This window comes from Protopterus annectens, chromosome 11.part0, assembly GCF_019279795.1.
Source record: "Protopterus annectens isolate FY-2018-M chromosome 11.part0, PAN1.0, whole genome shotgun sequence".
In the NCBI taxonomy this organism is placed as follows: domain Eukaryota; kingdom Metazoa; phylum Chordata; order Ceratodontiformes; family Protopteridae; genus Protopterus; species Protopterus annectens.
In genome coordinates, this window is record NC_056745.1 from 207891153 (window position 1) to 207908708 (window position 17556).

Genomic DNA, 17556 nt, shown 5'->3' on the forward strand with positions numbered 1-17556 from the left:
CCTTTTGTTCTTATAACTTGATAATCTCTCGGTGAAGGAGTGGTCTGCAGAGTAAGAGCATGCAAAGAAAAGTTTACTGTAACCCCTAATCATCAAGGACTTCTCATGTAGCAGGCATTAGACCTCCTTCAGGCCACAGCAGTATTAATTTCTTCTGTACATATTATGGCAATGTCTGACAACGCTTTGTGAAGAGAGATGATATGGCAGACGTGACAAATGAGCTTGTGACTCAAAGATTCATGAATAATTAACAATATGATCAATACAAAGGCTAAAAGTGCTTGTTACTACATGTTGTAAAACGAAAACTAATAATTTACTGTAGTGCAGTTTCTGTGAAACAGAGTTAAAGCAAATACATTCAGAAGGACAGGTATCTGAGCCTCCTGTCCACAACAGAAGTTTGGTTAGGTGCTGCCCTACTTTATTTTTAAAATGCAGTTAAAAATGTATGGAGGTACTATATTGTCTGTTTTGTCAGCTCTAGTGGCCCTTTTTCAAGAGGCAACTGGAAATTAGGTATTGTGTTAACCAGGTCAGTACAATGCATATGTTTATTTTATGTACTTTTTTATAGGCCAAAACATCTGATTTGGAATCCTTCAGTGCGGCAGATATCAAGGATATGTCATCTCATCAGCTAATAGAGCTTCTGGCACTGCTTTTGATAGAGGTAGGCTGAAAGTAATGTTCTAGCCTCAGATGAGGTTTGTTAGTTGCACAATAAGAAATTTAGCAATAAATAACCAGGGATATCAGTTCCTTAAAATGTGGTTTACATTACGGAATCATTTGGCTCTGTTGCTAAATCATGTTTGAGTAAGTTTTCACCATTCAGTATGGGTTCTATTTATTTTGCTTGGTGCATGTGGTACTTGGCATAGGCATCAGAATGTAATGTGTTGAAACTGCCTGAAACAACAGATGTTTTAATGTCTTGTGTATGAATAAAAATAGAATATGTAGTCATCCTACATATTAGAACATTACTTCAGAACATTTCCAGTTGGGAAGTGTGGGTGGTGGCCTTTTACGTTGGCTGTGTTATCAACTGCTTCATAAAACTGAGGGGATACCACTGCTGTTTAATTTTTCCTTCTGTAATCACCTGATTTGTTACATCTAGTAGAAATGGCTATTCATGCCTTGCTCTCTCCCTTTGATTTTTTAGATTTAGCACTTTTGCTTGAATTCTCTGTTGCCGTAATTACCTAAATGATGACAGCATGTTTTGTCATGCTTGGGTCGTAGTAGAAATCACTGTATCATATAAATATTGTCTATGATTGCTGTCTGTCTGACCATGAGACTGCAGTACCAAAATGCATGGAGTTTAATTTTAACACATTTAAGAAAAGAAAGAAATTTGTGATGTCATAAAGCAGTAATTGGCATTTGTGGTTTTCATTGTTAAGCTCTCAAACATCTATCAGCACAAAAGTTTTAAGTCTGTGGATTTTGAATTTAGCTATTTTAGTCATTTCATTATGTGCTGTGATGAAAGATGGCCTCAGTAACTGACCAGCACATTTTATTATGTTTTATGTCACAATAAAGCATTTACTGAAATTAAGATGGCAGAAAGGAGAACTGGCTAGACAGAGATCTGACTCTTCCAGGATTGCCAGTTACAATGGAAGCACTGTGGACAGATGAATTTGATGACAATTATCTTGATGTTTGTTAAAAGTACAGTTTTGTCCCACTTACCATAATTGTATATGTTCAAGTATATCAGTGTTGCAGTGCTGATTCCTGGATATTCCTGAAATGCAGAGGCCCTTGACTGGCCTGATTTCCAAGGCCTTTGCATCATCACTAGCTGATGGACATCTAAGGACCATGTGGACGTCAGGGTATAAGAATTGTGGCCTTCGGCACCATCTTCATGTCTTTCTAAGCTGTGAACAAGCCATTTCATGCTGAGGACACCATGGCCTCCCAGTTGTCTAAATTTGAGTAAAAAAGAGGAAGATCATAGGAGACAGAGAGGGGATGATGGCAATAAGAGAACTATCTGCAGTGCTATCCACAGTGAACTTCTCTTCCCCTTGCATCCAGCAAGGGGAGTAAAGTAGTCAGCAGATAGAGGGGTGGGAGTATGTACTGCAGCATTGATCTACTCGAACATCTACAATTATGGTAAGTGTGGCACACCTGTACTATGCTCTTTGTCGTCAGTGTTGCAATACTCAGTCTTGGGTGGACACCAAAAGCCAACTGTTGGGTGGTAGGCTGTCTGTAGGACCCTATGAAATGAGGCTTTGCAGGATGGCAGTTGCGAAACCTGCTCTAGCCCTGGAAGTATTGCCTAGATTATAGTGTTTTCTAAAAATGTCCACCGAGTTCCATGTGGCTTCCTCTAGGATGGCCTGAGTAGGGACTCCATTGAGGAAAGCAGTGGTAGTTGCCATATGCCTGGTGGAGTGGTCTTATTAATATTACCAGGTAGAATTTTTCTGTGGTGAAAGTAACACAGCTTAATACAGCTGGCTATCCATTTGGAAATGGTGTTTTTGGAGACAGGTCCACCCTCTTTTCTCTCTGCGAAAGCCACTAGTAATTGCTGTTATCTGTTAGGGTTTTTATCCTGTCTAGATATTACCTGATTTGCCTGAGCATCTGTAAGGAATGAAGGTCTTGCTCTGCTCTGTTCTATGGGTTTGGGAAGAAGACTGGCAGGTGGAGATCCTGGCTTAGGATAAGTTCTGATACTACCTTAGGCATAAAAAATAGGTTTGTTCTAAGGGTTACGCTATCCATGCAAAAGAGTGTGAAGGGCTGTTTACACATGAGGGCTTGTAGCTCTGTGACCCTCCTTGCTGAGGTGACAACTATAAGGAAAGTGGTCTTTCAGGTGAGCATCTTTAGAGAGGCAGTTGGTTCAAAGGGGAGCAAGGTGAGTTTCTCTAGAGTATAACTTAGATCTCAGGTGGGAATAAGATTCCTTCTGGTGGTCTCAAGTGAATGACTCGTTTTAGGAAAAGTTTCATGTAGGGGTGTGAGAAGATCACAAAGAATGGTGTAGACAAGTTGAGATGGTAGGCGCATGTACTTTAATATTTGAGAAGGAAAGTCACTGTCTAATCAGGCCTGTAAGGTGCTCCAGGACTGAATTGATGTCCTGACCTGACTTTTCTGGTGTTGGGTTTCTTTGCCTCCTTTAGAATGTTAAGCACCTCCTTGGGATATGTGAAATTTCTTAGTGTCAAAACGCAGTCCTCTAGGCGGTTAATCTGAGTGTGGTTAGGTGTGGATGGAATACAGATCCCTTGGCTTGATTGAAGAGATCTACTTCTTGTGGTAGGGTGTGGAATTCCCCTATCTTGATGGCCAAGAGAAAGTAGAATCATTGTTGCAGCCTCTAGGATCATGCTGGTTCTGTCCTCCCTGACTTTTATCAGTAGCCTGGGAGGTAGAGGCAAGAGCAGAATGCATACAGGAGTACGTCTGTCCGTTGATTTCTGGGGCAGAACTTTTACAGTTGTCTGTTTTGGTGAGAGATAAACAGGTCTTTTGAAGGAACTCTCTGTTCAGCATCATTTTGTTTGGGTCTAGAAGATCCCTGCTTAGAGAATTTGCCAGGGTATTGTTCTGACCAAGATAAAATTAAAAAAAAAAAAACACACCATGGAACCAAGCTGTGTACTCTGCTATAAAATATTTAATACCTGGTGCTTCTGGTACCTCTGCTTTTTGTCTTCATGGAATAACTTCTTACATCAAGCAGTGTTTTTATTTTATCTGGTTTGGAGATTTCACAGTGTTTGGCATATTGTTCGGACCTGGAATGTAATATGCTGTGAGAGTCTTAGTTCTTGAGCCAACATTCACATTTTCCCTGTGAAATTGAACAAAGGGTAGTACAGTGTGTCCTCTTGCTTGTTTATGTACCACATCATTTTTTTACTTTAGGTGTTTATTTAGTATGGATGACCTTGAGGTTATGGTCACCTGAATACAACTTTGGTGACCGTTACACTACCTGAGGTAGACAGGGTGTCTACCCCGAGACCCAGAACCCGATTGTTGGAAGCTGATGGATATACTTATCTGACCGGAAGAAGGAGATGCTCTTGAAAATTTAGCCGATTGATGGTCTGTGAGTGTTTTTAACATGTGTGAAGTGCATCAGACTTCATAGCTAAAAGAAACTGAACATGGTGCCAGTGGACACCCTTTGTATACCCTGACGTCTAGAAAGTTGGTCCTCAGATGTCTGTTGGCTAGAGATGATGCAAAGACTCTCGATCGGGCCGGAAGCGGCTTCTGCATGGCAGGAAGACCCAAGAATTAATACTGCAACATTGCCTATGAAGAACATCATCTTTAAAACCCAGACTCTGGTCTGAAACCACTCTTTTAAACCCTCTTTGTTGTAGAAAGAAATGTTCTGGGAAAAAGGCATTAATTTTATTCCCCATTTCAGGAGTAAGGTGGTAAACACCATCATTGACTTAAAGCTGTATGTGCGGAAGCTAAATCTGCAAGTATTTGTTCATAATAAAGTGAAAGACACTATCAAAAACCAGAACAGGATGCAGTGGGGAAAAAAAATGTTTTGCAATATGAGCAAATATTAAATTAAAGCCCACAGAGACAAATCTGCTAGGCATTGTCTGTACTTGTGCAAGGTATATATGTACAGACTGGTTTCGCCCACTGACATTATCCAATGTAATACAGGAAGTAACAGTAAAATGGATTTCAATCTTCCATTTAAAGAAGCAGTAGCTATTTTAAAGTATATACTACACTAAACATTAAATGTATTAATTTCAAACCTACTAAAATGTAATAAATATTATTCATTTATAACAGATATATCGTTTTCAATCACCTTAGCACATTATTCCATCTATTAAAAAAAATGATGGTGTATATTTTTATAAAAGGAAGTGAATCATTTTAAACTTAGACCAGAGAAGGAGAAACTGCAATATTACTATTAAAATTAATAGCCATCCAGCATCATTTGATGCATACGGGTATAAATTAAATACAACACAACATACCACAAGATTTTATGTAAAGTATTCACTATAGTGAAACAGTATCTCAGCAGTGTTCATTAAGCCAAGGTTTATATAAAGCCTCTAGATTAATGATCCATAATCTTTCTTTTTGAGTTAATATTTTGGTTGGATGTAATAGATAGCCAAGCCATCTGCCTTTACCATATCATTATCTACAAAAATAAAAAATGCAGCAACATGTTCAAGTTGATTGTTATAAAGCTCTTCTAGAGCATTTACAATTAATATCTCTGAAATGTACTGCTTCTTTGTTTCAAAGTTCTTGATGTTTGACCAACATAGAAGACCCCACATCGACATACCGCCATATATATTACCCACTCTGTAGTGCATGTAAGTGTCTGATATCAAAACGTTTACAGGTATTGACAGAAGTAAAGGATTTGGTTTTAGAAATGATCTTACAATATACACAGTTGCCACAGAATGTACTGCCATTTGACATATTCATTTTATATCCACCAGTAACATCCCTTTTATAACTAGAAAAATATTCACCTAATTGTTTATCTCTTCAATAGCCAAAATGACAATATTCATCCAAACTCTGTTCAAATTTATCAGTCTTATGGAGATACCAATATGTATTGATCACCTCTCTGATTTTAAAAGTATTCATATCAAACTTTATTAATCTAGCTATAGGTAAATGTTTATTCTTTTCAACATTATTTTCTCCAGATTTTAATAAATCCTCCATAGATTGGTTTGCAACTAAGTTGCATGCATGTCTTAATTGTGCTTTCTTATACCCCCTTTTTCAAATCTAGATTCCATTTTTAAAGCCTCTGACTCGTACAGTTCATTAGAGCTACATATACGCCTCAACCGCAAAAATTGCACTGTGGGTGTGTTTTCAGTTACATGGTTGGGATGACAAATAGAGGCCTGTAACAATTAATTTTTAGTAAATGGCTTGCAGTACAGAATTGCAGCAATAGTTCCATCAATAGGTTTGGTTACGTTCACATCTAGAAAATCTATATTGAACAAATCCATTTTACCCAAAAAGATCAGTCCAAATCATTGAATTTAAATATTCAACAAAATTCTTCCACATATCTGCAGAGCCTGACCAAACACACCAGCAGTCATCTAAAAAACGACACCACATATTTAGATGTTTTTTAAATTAATTATTTTCATTATAAATCAGATTAATTTCTAGGAAACCCCATGCACAGATCTGCATATGTAAGGGCAAAGGTGGCACCCATTGCACTACCTTTAACCTGTAAATACCAATCAGTCTTGTAACGAAATACATTGTGTTCAAGTACCAAATCCATAAGGGCGAAAATGCTCACCTCTTGCTTTAACTTAATAAAACACTGTTTAAGCAAGCAAGCAGTGGAAGCTTGAATCATGATTTCTTATTCTTAAGCATGAAAAGTGGTATGTGACGCATCTTACATGAGAAGTTTTGACAGTGGCCTATTTTAATAATGTATATGCCGATATCGCGAGCATTTGTTCCTTTACAATTGGTTTTCCATTTTTTTGTTTTATTCCTCCTGTCTGGAAGATTACATTTCATCAGTATTAGGTTATACTGTCATATGCATCTGTGTGTGTAGGATATCTATATGTATATGTATATGTATATAAAACCATGGGTCTACTTTGGTTTATTGAAATTACACTTACCTGATTCTTTATTTGCAGAGACGACTTCGCGGAACACTTTAAAATTTGAAGCCACAAATTATTTATTTTATTTATTTATTATTTTACATTTCCTTTTTTAGCAGATGCCCAGGGAGAAAAGCTCCACATTAAACATACAGAAATAGCAAAATACAGAGTATACAAAGTAAAATAAGTAAAATGCTAACTTAGGCTGACTTAGTTATTACACATTAAGTTTAGACAATTGGTAGGTAATCACAAAATGAACAGGTTGGTATAAAAGACATTAGTGTTATAGAAACAGACATGCCATAGTTTCAAGTGAACATTCCATAATTACAAATATTTTCAAATAGATTACATTGTGAAGTCGGATGTTTCCTCACCTCATCAATGAGATAGTACTGAGAAGTGATAGTGACAGGAGTAATAAGAATAGGCATTGGGAGGAGATATAGTCAGACGTCTTATCAGCAGAAGTAGTGATACGTACAGAGAGATAGAGAAGAGATGTTAGGGGTAGAGCAAGGACATAGCCATTTGTTCAATAAGTGGGTTTTTAGAGTTGTTTTAAATTGGACTAGGGATGCAGTTGTAATGTTGTCTGGAAGTTCATTCCAGATTTTGACTATATAATTTGAGAAGAGGGAATCTCCAGCTTGATTTTTGGATGCATTGATTTTTATTTCATGTTTGTTAGTGGCATATGGTTGAAGTAATGTTTGTAGGGCAGGTGCTTTTGCAGGTTCAAAGAGGATTTTATGGGACATGGTTAACTAAATGAAGTGAAGGAGGAGTTGGGGGAGCTCTAACCAGTTTAAGTTGCTTGAGCGCAAAACAATGGTGGGTTCTGGCTGGTAAGTTTGCACCATATCTGGATATTTTGTTACAACAGGATTCAAGTTTTTGTAGCTCAGATTTTTGTAGGTTAGTGAGTATGGGAGCTGCACACAGCAGTGTGATAAAGTGGGTTTGGGCAATGGCAATCTTAATATTTTTAGTGTAGTGTTTGTTCCTGTTTAATGTTCCAAGTTTTTTATGTACTTTTTTCACAGTTTGGGAAATGTGAATATCAAATTTAAGTTTGCACCGAGTTTCAACTCCTAAAAATTTGGTGTGAGGGGATGGTGATATGATGGTATTATTTAGTGAAGAAATGTTAAATATGTTAGTGAGTGAGGCAAGTTTAGTAAGGTGGAAAATCATAAGTTTGTTTTTTTAGGGTTTAATATTAGTTTAGCGTTTGGGAGCCAAGGCTCAACTGCAAGAAAGGATTCTTGTGTTAGATTCTAAAGTTCATGAAGTGAGGAAGCAGCACATATCATTGTCAAGTCGTCTGCATATTGGATCAGAGAAGCCCGAGGGATTGACTAGTGGAGGTTATTTGTAAATATTGAGAATAGAAGTGGGCCTAAGATAGAACCTTGAGATACCCCTAGGGTCACTGGCAAAAAGGACGATAGGGTCTTTTGCCAAGAAACTGCTTGCTGGTATCCAGTAAGGTAATACTGGAACCAGGCAAGAGTAGAATTACAAAAATTTAGTTCAGAGAGGATGTTTAGAAGTTTAGTATGAGAAACCATGTCAGAGGCTTTTGATAAGTCAAAGAATGTAGAGGATACATAGTTATTATTGTTCCTGTAATAGCTGACAATGTTAGTAAATGACATTAAAGTAGTTGATGTGCTGTAGAATGATCGAAAGCCATGCATTCGGAATAACTGGAATTTTTCACCAGGAAACGAGCACTTGGCCACCAGGGTGACTGTTGTCCTTTCCCTAGTGTAGTGTGATCTCAGAGTCAGTATATTTAGTTGGGGGGGGGGGTTCTGTGGGTGGGTTTAATTTGTGTCTGTCTTATTATTTTGCACTGGTGGCTAGGTGGTTCTTTTCCCAGTGAAAAATTCCAGTTATTTGTGGTTTTGAATTTTAAAGTGTTAGGTGAAGTCTTCTTGGCAAGTAAAGATTCGGGTGAGTGTAATTTCTATAAACCAAAGTAGGCCCACAACCATAGACTAAAACTAAATGCCAAGAAATATATAATTGCATCCTTTGGCAAGCATGACTCCCCTTGTAAATATCACATTGACAGTGCACCCCTGAAAATTGATCCCATAGTTGGGAATTTGGGAACCTTTGTCGACAATGAACTGTCCTTTGATCACCACATACCCACTACTGTAAGGAAGTCATTTTCATTGCACAGGTTATATCTAAAGGTATTGCATCATGATCTAGGGATATAATTGTTCCACTGTACTCAACACTCATTTGGCCGATCAGTGTGTATAATCCCTCTTTCGTTATGTACCTTTCAAAACATTGTTTACAGCTGGAATGACCACAGCGCCTTTTCATTAAAAAAAAAAAGTCAGTGGACTAAATTGTTAAAGCAATACAGATGTTCTCATAGCTTTGTCCCTCTTTTCATAATCAAAGAGACTACTGAGAGGTAACCTCTGTCTTGTGAATAGTGATTCAGCAGACCCTGTTCTGTCAGACCTACTACATATTCCAAATCCCACCGTATCATAAAACACCCACTCAAAGGATCTCAATCTGTTTTATAACATAGAACATGGAGGGATAGGTAAGAATCGCAGAAAATACCACTTTTATGGAACTCTCTTTCACAGAGTTTAAAGCAAAGCACTTCTCTTACTCTTTTCAAATGTAATTTGGATGAACAGATGGGCAACCGCAAATTCAGCTCTGGTTTATCACTCTTGTCCCTCATGGATATTGGAAACATGTAGGTGCCCCAATGTAGCCATGTTTGGCCCATCTCTGGGTTATTTGTATGCAAAAATATAATGGTTGAAAACTACCATGGGAATGTAAGGCTAGGCTTCTTAAGATCCTCACAGATTAGTAGCCAAGGAAATACCTATGAACCTGTGTATATTTATGTCATTCAATTAATTTTCCCTTTGTGCACTAATATTCTTGTCTTCTGCATAATTCTTAAAGTTGTACCATCTCTGTTCATGTACATTATTCTTTCTGTGCATCCTTTAATGCATTATTTTTCACAATTCACTAAAAGATTTTTTTTCACTGATCATGTTTTCATTAGTCAGCGTATACTCCCCCTACTGACTGCTCTATTTGCTTGCTGTTACATTTTTCAGCTCTTTATTATTAGCAGTTACTTGTGGTCATCATATTGATCACTGCTTCAGTAGCCTGAACTATATTGGTTATAGCTTGCCAAGTAAATAACAGCTGCTCAGCTTCCACAGCTGCAGGGCACCTTCCATGTGCCCAAACTGTCAAGCAGCTCAAGCTGAGCTGACTAAAAGACAAATTTGGGCTCAAAGCCCCTCAATGCTTTACTGCTGCCAAAGAGTATGCTGTTTTGATGCTTTTGAAGATTGACTGTCAGCTTAAGCTTTCCTTTGCTGGGCAGTTAAGTTCCCTTTGGGGAAAAATCCATTTTGTTGATGTTTTATTACTTTCCTCTAAAGAAACATTATTTTAAAATTAGGAATGTTGTGTTTTAATGGAGGGTCTCAAGACTGTAACATACTCTAAAACAGAGAGCTCATTTTTTTCGGTCAGCTTAAAAGTAGTGTAATGTAATTGAAAATATTTTTTGTGGAAACTTGTGTTTATTTTACTTTTGTTAGGCTGGCATAGTGTTTTAAAGTGCTTTTTTATCAAAAAAATAACTTTTGTGGATTGGTAGTGTTTAACAGCAGTTGCTGCTTATCTTCCCCTGGAAAGAGGCACCATTTTCGACTTGACCATAGAACAGACTACTGGTCCCACAGTCAGTCCTTCTAGCCACAAAAAGAAAAAATTAAGCAAACTGCGTTGCCACCATATCAGGCTACCAATTTGCTTTAGCCACAGGTGGGTGACTCTACTGTGGCAATTTGTTGTACCTCCAACAACTCATCTTTTGCCGCATATCCCTCTGGTGTAACATCTACAGCCACTGTGGACAGGGGTTAGTCATGTCCTGTGGGGCTGTTGGGGTCCCCTCAGTGGGCAAGGAAGAGCTACTTTTGTTGATCCAGGAAGGGGGAACAGGGAAGTTTTGCATGTTGTCTGAATGCTGTGCCCATCCCTAGGGAAGCTGCTGCTGTTGCTGTTAATGACATAGTTGGCCTCATGTTTCTGTGAAAAGAAGCAGAAAATCAAATCTGCATCTACTCCTCCTTAAATCTCCATGTGTAGGAGTAGTTTACTAGGTCTGGATCAGGGTTTAATTCAGGTTATTGATCCTTCTGTAAATTAGTTTTTGATAAAATAAAGAAGATTCTGAATCTGAATAGGAAGATGCAGAGACAGATACAGGGTTAATTCCTCGGATTTCTGATTCAGAGCCAGAGGAGAGCTCTGTTTCTGATTCTCTCTCTGTGGGGGGTTCTTTTTCTCTGAGACTGTTGCTAGAATGTGCCAGTGTTTTCAGTGAGAAAACACTGAGATGTTTAGTCTGTCAGAAAATGCTATGAGTAGTTATGGAAGGATTTTCCAGAACCTATCCCCATTCGACCTGTTTTGTCTGCTTTAGAAGATGTACGTGTAATTTTTCTGATAATCAGCCAGCTGCCCCTGAAAAGGCAGCTAGAACGTATAAAGTTCCTTGGTCTTTTACATTTTTGTACAGTATTCCCAAACATGACCCAGTAACTATGGCTTTAGTTTATCCCATTGCTGTTAAGTACTTGGTTAATTTCAATGTCACTCTTTCCGATAAGGATGGGAACATTTTTGATAGGTATGGGAAAAGTGTACTTCTGCAACTTAGATTTTCAGAATTTTGAATTGACATGCTGATATGTTTGTTTGTTTCAACAAATTGTGGAAGTGTGAGAATGCTTTATCTGCAGTTTCTCCTTGTGAGGAAAAATCTACTTTGAATAACTGCTTCTGTTGCACAGTTCACTATTCATTGTCTGCACTGTGTGTATGACTCTGAGACTTCTTCCTGGGTTCTAACCACTGGTACTGTTTTGAGGGGGTTTGCATAGTTGCATTCTTTTTACAGTAAACTCTCAAGTTAACTGGCACCCATGAGGATTGGGTAGATGCCTGATAACTGTAGTTTCTGGTTGCTTCAGAGTTGCTAGTAAAAATAGGCCGGACTAATACTGTACCCTATACTATACTATACTATACCCAACCATACCATACCATAAACACTGTATTGATTTGATTTTAATATTGAAATACAGTAATTAAAAGCCTGGCTGGGGGGGGCAAAAAATGTAACACAAGAAAATCTAATTGAATTGTTTATACTGTACTGTATTTCTTCCGTTTTTTTTTTTTTTTGCCAGTTGCTTGAGTTCTGGTTAACTGTTTAATGTATGTTAAAAGTGATATTTTAAATTCAGCATTGAATAGAGATTTAGTGTTTGGCCCCTCTGCTGGAGAGGTGATGAAAGGGGCAAGCTGATCCAGGCAAGTCTCTTAAGATTTTTTAGCCCTCCTTCTCCATATTTTCCAAGGAATTTTCCATCTCCTCATCTAGTTTTTGCAAAAAACAGAATAAACATTCTCAACAAATACAGATGAACAGAAGTTTAAGAAGAAGTATCAAGGATTTTCCAGAAAGAAGTCTTGAACTTCCCAAAACAAGGATAGTCCACCAAGTCTTGAATGACTGTTCATGAGATCTTGCAAACCCCTCTTATCCTGGCCCCTTTTTTATTCCAGAAAGTCTGGATCTTCGTTTGTCTCCCTGGCATCAGATAATGTCAGACAAATGGGTTCTGAAAATCATTCAAAGTTACAGATGGCAGTGAGAGGAAAATCATCATTTCCAGGGAGGGGTCATTCCATATCTTTAGACTGTTTTGTTTTCACCAGTTCTTCATCACATACTGTCCCAAGGAGTGGTAGAACCAGTTTGTCCTTCCCAGGTGAGAGAGTTTTTTTTTTTATTCAAGGACATTCCTAGTGCGAAAGAAAGAAGTTCTGGATCTTTCTAAAACCCGATTGTGATAATGCCTGCATTCAAAATGATGTCACTTCACAACCTGTTACCTCTTCTTCCTTTGTCAAGTTTCCTGGCAACACTAGACTTAAAAGATGTTTTTCATGACATCCATATTCATTCAGACTTCAGAAGTTTTTTAAGGTTTTGTGTGTGTGGATCACAGTATCAGTTCTCTGCCTTATTCTTTGGTCTATCAACTGAGTGTTCACAAAGTGTCTTAGCTCTAGTTATAGTTCATTGTAGGCTAAAGGGCGTCGACATTTTCCCATATTTAAATGACTTGCTTATGTTTGCAGTGTCTTTCAAAGTGCCAAGAATCTCTCTCTCTCTTGGTGAGAGATCTCTTTCTTGATACCTACACACAGGATTGTGTTTCTGGGATGTCAGCTAGACACCTCAGTTCGAAGAGCTTTTCTGCCACAGGAAAAAAAAAAAGATCTTTATCTAGATCTATTTCTAAGGTTTTCTACTCAGACTTAAGTGCAGAGGGTGTGGGACATCACGGACAGATGCATGCATATACATATCAAGGAGATGCTGGCACTGATCAAGGCACTCAATTCTCTGAACCACCTTAGGCCCCTGGGACCTCTTCAAGTGGTTACAGACAATAACACCATCATGTGGTAGATCAACAAGCAAGGTAGTACCAGCTCATACCCCCCTTTGCAGACTAGCCTTGTTAGCTTGCGATACAACTTCGCAGCACACACTCATTGCAGGCATTGTGCTTTCCATCAGAGCAAAATTATGTGGCAGCCAAGCTGGGCAGGACCAGGGCAGATCCTCATGAATGGAAACCAGAAAAGGGCTGGGTGGTCTTCCAAGATTTGATCCCGCTTTGGGGAGTTCCTCAAGTAGACCTCTTTGCCTCCTCCCTGAACAGTCAACAGGCAAGATTCTGTTCCAGGACTCCATGCAAGAAGGCTTAGAAGACAGATGCATTTTCTTTTTCTTGGACAGGAATGTTCTTGTTTGCTTTTCCACTCTTTCCAGTAACATCTAGGGTACATTTGAAGATTCACAAGAAATCCACCAAGATCATTGCAGTGATTCCCTTCTGGCCAGACAACTGTGTTTCTCCCTTCTTTTGGAAGTGGCCAGGAGCAGTTACCGAAAGCTTCCTCACAGACTGGATCTACTTGCACATGAACAGATGTGTCTGATATACCCTGACATGAGTCAATTTCAGTTGACTGCCTGAATGGTAGGGTCTTAATTCCTTTAAGACACCTGCTTACTGAGGACATGCAGCAAATACTAATGGAGGCAAGAAAGCCTATTACTAGAAAATCATATATTAGCAAATGGTAAAGGTTTTCCAGCCAGTGCCAACAACATAACCAGCACCCATTCTGGAGTAGTTCTTTGGTTCTAAAAAATTGTGAATTACTATCCTATGGCCTTTCTTATTCCTCTGCGAAGGTGTATTTAGTGTCCATTTCATCATGTCTGCCCATGGATTCTCTTTCAGTACAGTCTCATATCAAAATGTTCTTGAAAAGGGTTTTGCGTAAGAGGCATCCAAGAAAACTGGTGGGCCCTCCTTGGGATCTTCATTTTGTGTTAGAGAAGCTAATGTTCAGATGATCACTGCTGCAGAAGCTGCTGCCACTCTCCAACACAATTCCCCTTTTTTTGTTTGATGACAGGGTGTGGGCATTAATTTTTTGTTCTTCCTAGCATTGTCCTTTCAAGACTTGGTCTCCCTCTGTCTGCTGACAGGAAAGCTCTGAAGGGCTTAGCAGCCAAACATATCTTTTAGTCAGCTCGAGCTGCTTGACATCTTGGGCATGTGGAAGGTGACGTGAAACTTTGGGAGGTTGGGTGGCTATTCTATCCATGGCAGGATATAACCTATATAGCTAAGGCTATTTACCGCAGTGGTCATTCAAACATCTACTGTTATAGTAAGTTTTATTTACATAACTGCACTTTCTCTTTAAAGCTGACCAATCTCTCCCTAGAAAAATGAATCCTCAGTATTGTGTGTGCTTACGATTCACATTAAGTTCGGCATTCTTGTTTAATTCCTCCTTTGGCTTACTGACCTTGTCCCTTACTTCATTCACATTGTTTGATAGCTTTCCCTTTCCTAATTCCTTAACACCTTCCATTCCCCCTTTTTCACTGATTACATGGTTCGAACATTTACTCTTACTCTACTTCCTCACATTAATGCCTGCATCACAGAAACTGGTCTGATTCAACCTGGGGAGTACATCTGTGAACTTGCCCTTTAACCTCAACACAGGGGATGCTAAATTGAGATGTAGCTTTTGCATACACTGGTGCTAAGGATTTTTCACTGTGAGGTGCCATTATTTGGACTCGCCTTAGAAGTTCTTTCTTAATGATTTATAGGGTTAAAAGAGTACTTGCATATCAGTGCTTCCATTTGTGTCTGCCTAGGTTGAACTACATCTGGGTGAAACTAAATAGGTCAAAGTTTCAACTGGCAAAACTAATTCAACTGGATAAAAAGAAAGAGAAAACAAAACAGCATTTTTCCAGGAGGCACCCACTATGCACCCCCTCCATTTGGGGGCATCACTCTCTCCTTCACATCTTCTTGCTTACATATGTTAAGTACATATTGACCCAACCACTGAGAAATATGAAAAGGCCAGAAACTTTCAGTCATTGCCAGTGGAAGTATAGAAACCATGCCAGGCGTGATTCCCTGTCTAATGATCAACAGGTTGCATAATGGTCAAATGTACTCACTGAGCTGGCACTTTTGTCCAGTTAAGATTCGACCAGCAGTGGAGAACTTTCTGCCTGTCCCGTTTTTACTGTTGGAGAGGAGTATGAGCGAATATGTAATTGTGTACTCTCCCCAGTTAGAAAATAACATTTGACAAGCCTTCTAAATCCTATTAGCAAACAGTTGAACCCTGGCCTGCAGGGGGATAAAAGTTTCCTGCATTTGTTCCTGCATATGTAATTTACTACATTTTCCAGTTATTTTCAGCCACTGAGGGAAACATTTTATAACTAGTGCAGCAGGGATTCCGTGGTTTGTTTTCATTTCATTAATGATGCTAAATGTGCTAGTGGTGGAAATGCAAGGCTTGTCCAAAGAAGCCATTCTATGGATTGTAATGTCCAGCAAGTACGCCAGTGAGTTGTGGTGCACTTCATATACATTTGTTAAGCCAGAATGCATTTATAATGATTAACATAACAAAATGAATTGCAGAAGATCAAACATTTAATATTCTCTTTTCTTAAGATTGTATTTTTTTTTATCAGGATCCGCTGCCTTTGACACACGTACAGAGAATGCAAGAAGTTTATAACTTCAATGCTGTTCAGAATTCTGAAATAAGATTCAGGTTGGTTCCCCATTTTTATTTTAGTGCATATATTAATGTTTTACAAATGAAGCACACATCTGTGCTCATTGATAGAATACTGAAAATTTCTATTCGGAAGAGTTTGGTGTTTATAAGTTATAAATTGCCATTCTTTGATGTACTTGTGCTGTGTTCTGTAGGCGTCTGCATATTTTTCAGCAGGGTACAACACGTTTGGGTTCATAATTCATGGAAATGATAGTAAGTTAACATTATTTCATAACTGATTGTTGTTCTGTTTGTTTATTTATTTATTGACTGGTCTATTCCAACTCATCATGATACGTTTTCAGTGGATGCCCAGAGATAAAAGCTCCCCAGGCACATACCTCTCAACCTCTTAGAGCAAGAAATCAAGACAAAGGCCCCAAAATAGGGGCAATTTTTAAATATCGCTCTTACAAACTTAGAACGTTGATAGAATAACAGGTTTTGCATTTGCATGAATTTTCTGAAGGGTATGACGTCTGAAACTCGGATGTCTGTCATTGTTTTCTGACTTCAATCTTTAATGGTTTGCCACTAATCTGGCATAAAAAACACAATGTTGTGAAAAATGGACCAAAAATCTGGGGAAAAAATCTGGACATTCTGCAAAAATCTGTACAGTTGAAAGGTATGCCCAGACAGTATTCAAAAGAAATAAATCAATAAAGACTGCCTACAGTAGTACCATTAAACCAGACTCTTCAGGTATCGACAGTTTGAGTTCATACAGTAATTCATGTGCAAGATCAGCAGTATAATGCATACAAGAAAAAAACGTACATACTTTATCCAGTTATATACAGCATAGCAAACTTATGTAGAGTATAGTTATCTTATGTACATTGTAGTAATATTGTAGGTGAAGTGAGTTTATGTGCTACATCAAATAAGTAAGCCTTGGCACTCTGACTTGCGCTGAGTCATAACTGTGCGAACTTGTGCACCCTGTGATGTAAAGATACATATTAATGGCATTTATGGGTGCTTTTAACAGATTTATCGAATGCAGAAAGGCAGGTTATTACATAATTTGGAGCTTGGAACAGCAGTTTTGGCTTCATCATGATGGTTGTTAGATGATGGGCTTGCAGTGAAGTGTGAATTAGCTCATCGTAATTATGAGAGGGCATGTAACACCACTTTGACACTGATTGAATGGCTGGGTAAAAATTAGTAATTTTAGTGAGATACGTTGGTGTTTCACAGATGAATGTCCTGAGGCAGAATATGATATTATGTGATAGGCATGTTCAGGTTTCAATCATTCTCCTGACTGGGGGTTGGTAAGAATGTTAGATGCATAGAGAAGGCTATGTACAATATATGTCCTCACAGTATTAGGAAGAGTCTATTCATTTGTAAATTGCTTTGCTTTATATTTAATGATGCGTGTTTTTTATTTGTTTTTGTGATAATGTCATTGGTATGCTTAAGGAGTCTCAGGATGCAATCAAGTCGACACACAGAAGATTTTCTGAGTTAACCAAGTTCCTGGGCTGTTTTGCTTTTGGACTGGAGATGGATGTTAACATCTGCTGTGTTTGTTAAAAGGAATATAATAGACTTGTCAGACTGCTGACTTTAACTGGAT

The 17556-nt window shown here is 38.4% G+C and overlaps 1 protein-coding gene across 1 annotated transcript in view; it reads left to right on the forward strand.

Moving 5' to 3' along the window:
• The window catches only part of LOC122814921 (leukotriene A-4 hydrolase-like), a 403509-nt gene that overhangs the window by 316557 nt on the left and 69396 nt on the right, over positions 1 to 17556 (forward strand). The window contains exons 16-17 of the mRNA XM_044087185.1: positions 581 to 676; positions 15874 to 15956. Of these exons, the coding sequence (XP_043943120.1) occupies positions 581 to 676; positions 15874 to 15956 (179 nt within the window). The remainder of the gene's footprint in view (positions 1 to 580; positions 677 to 15873; positions 15957 to 17556) is intronic.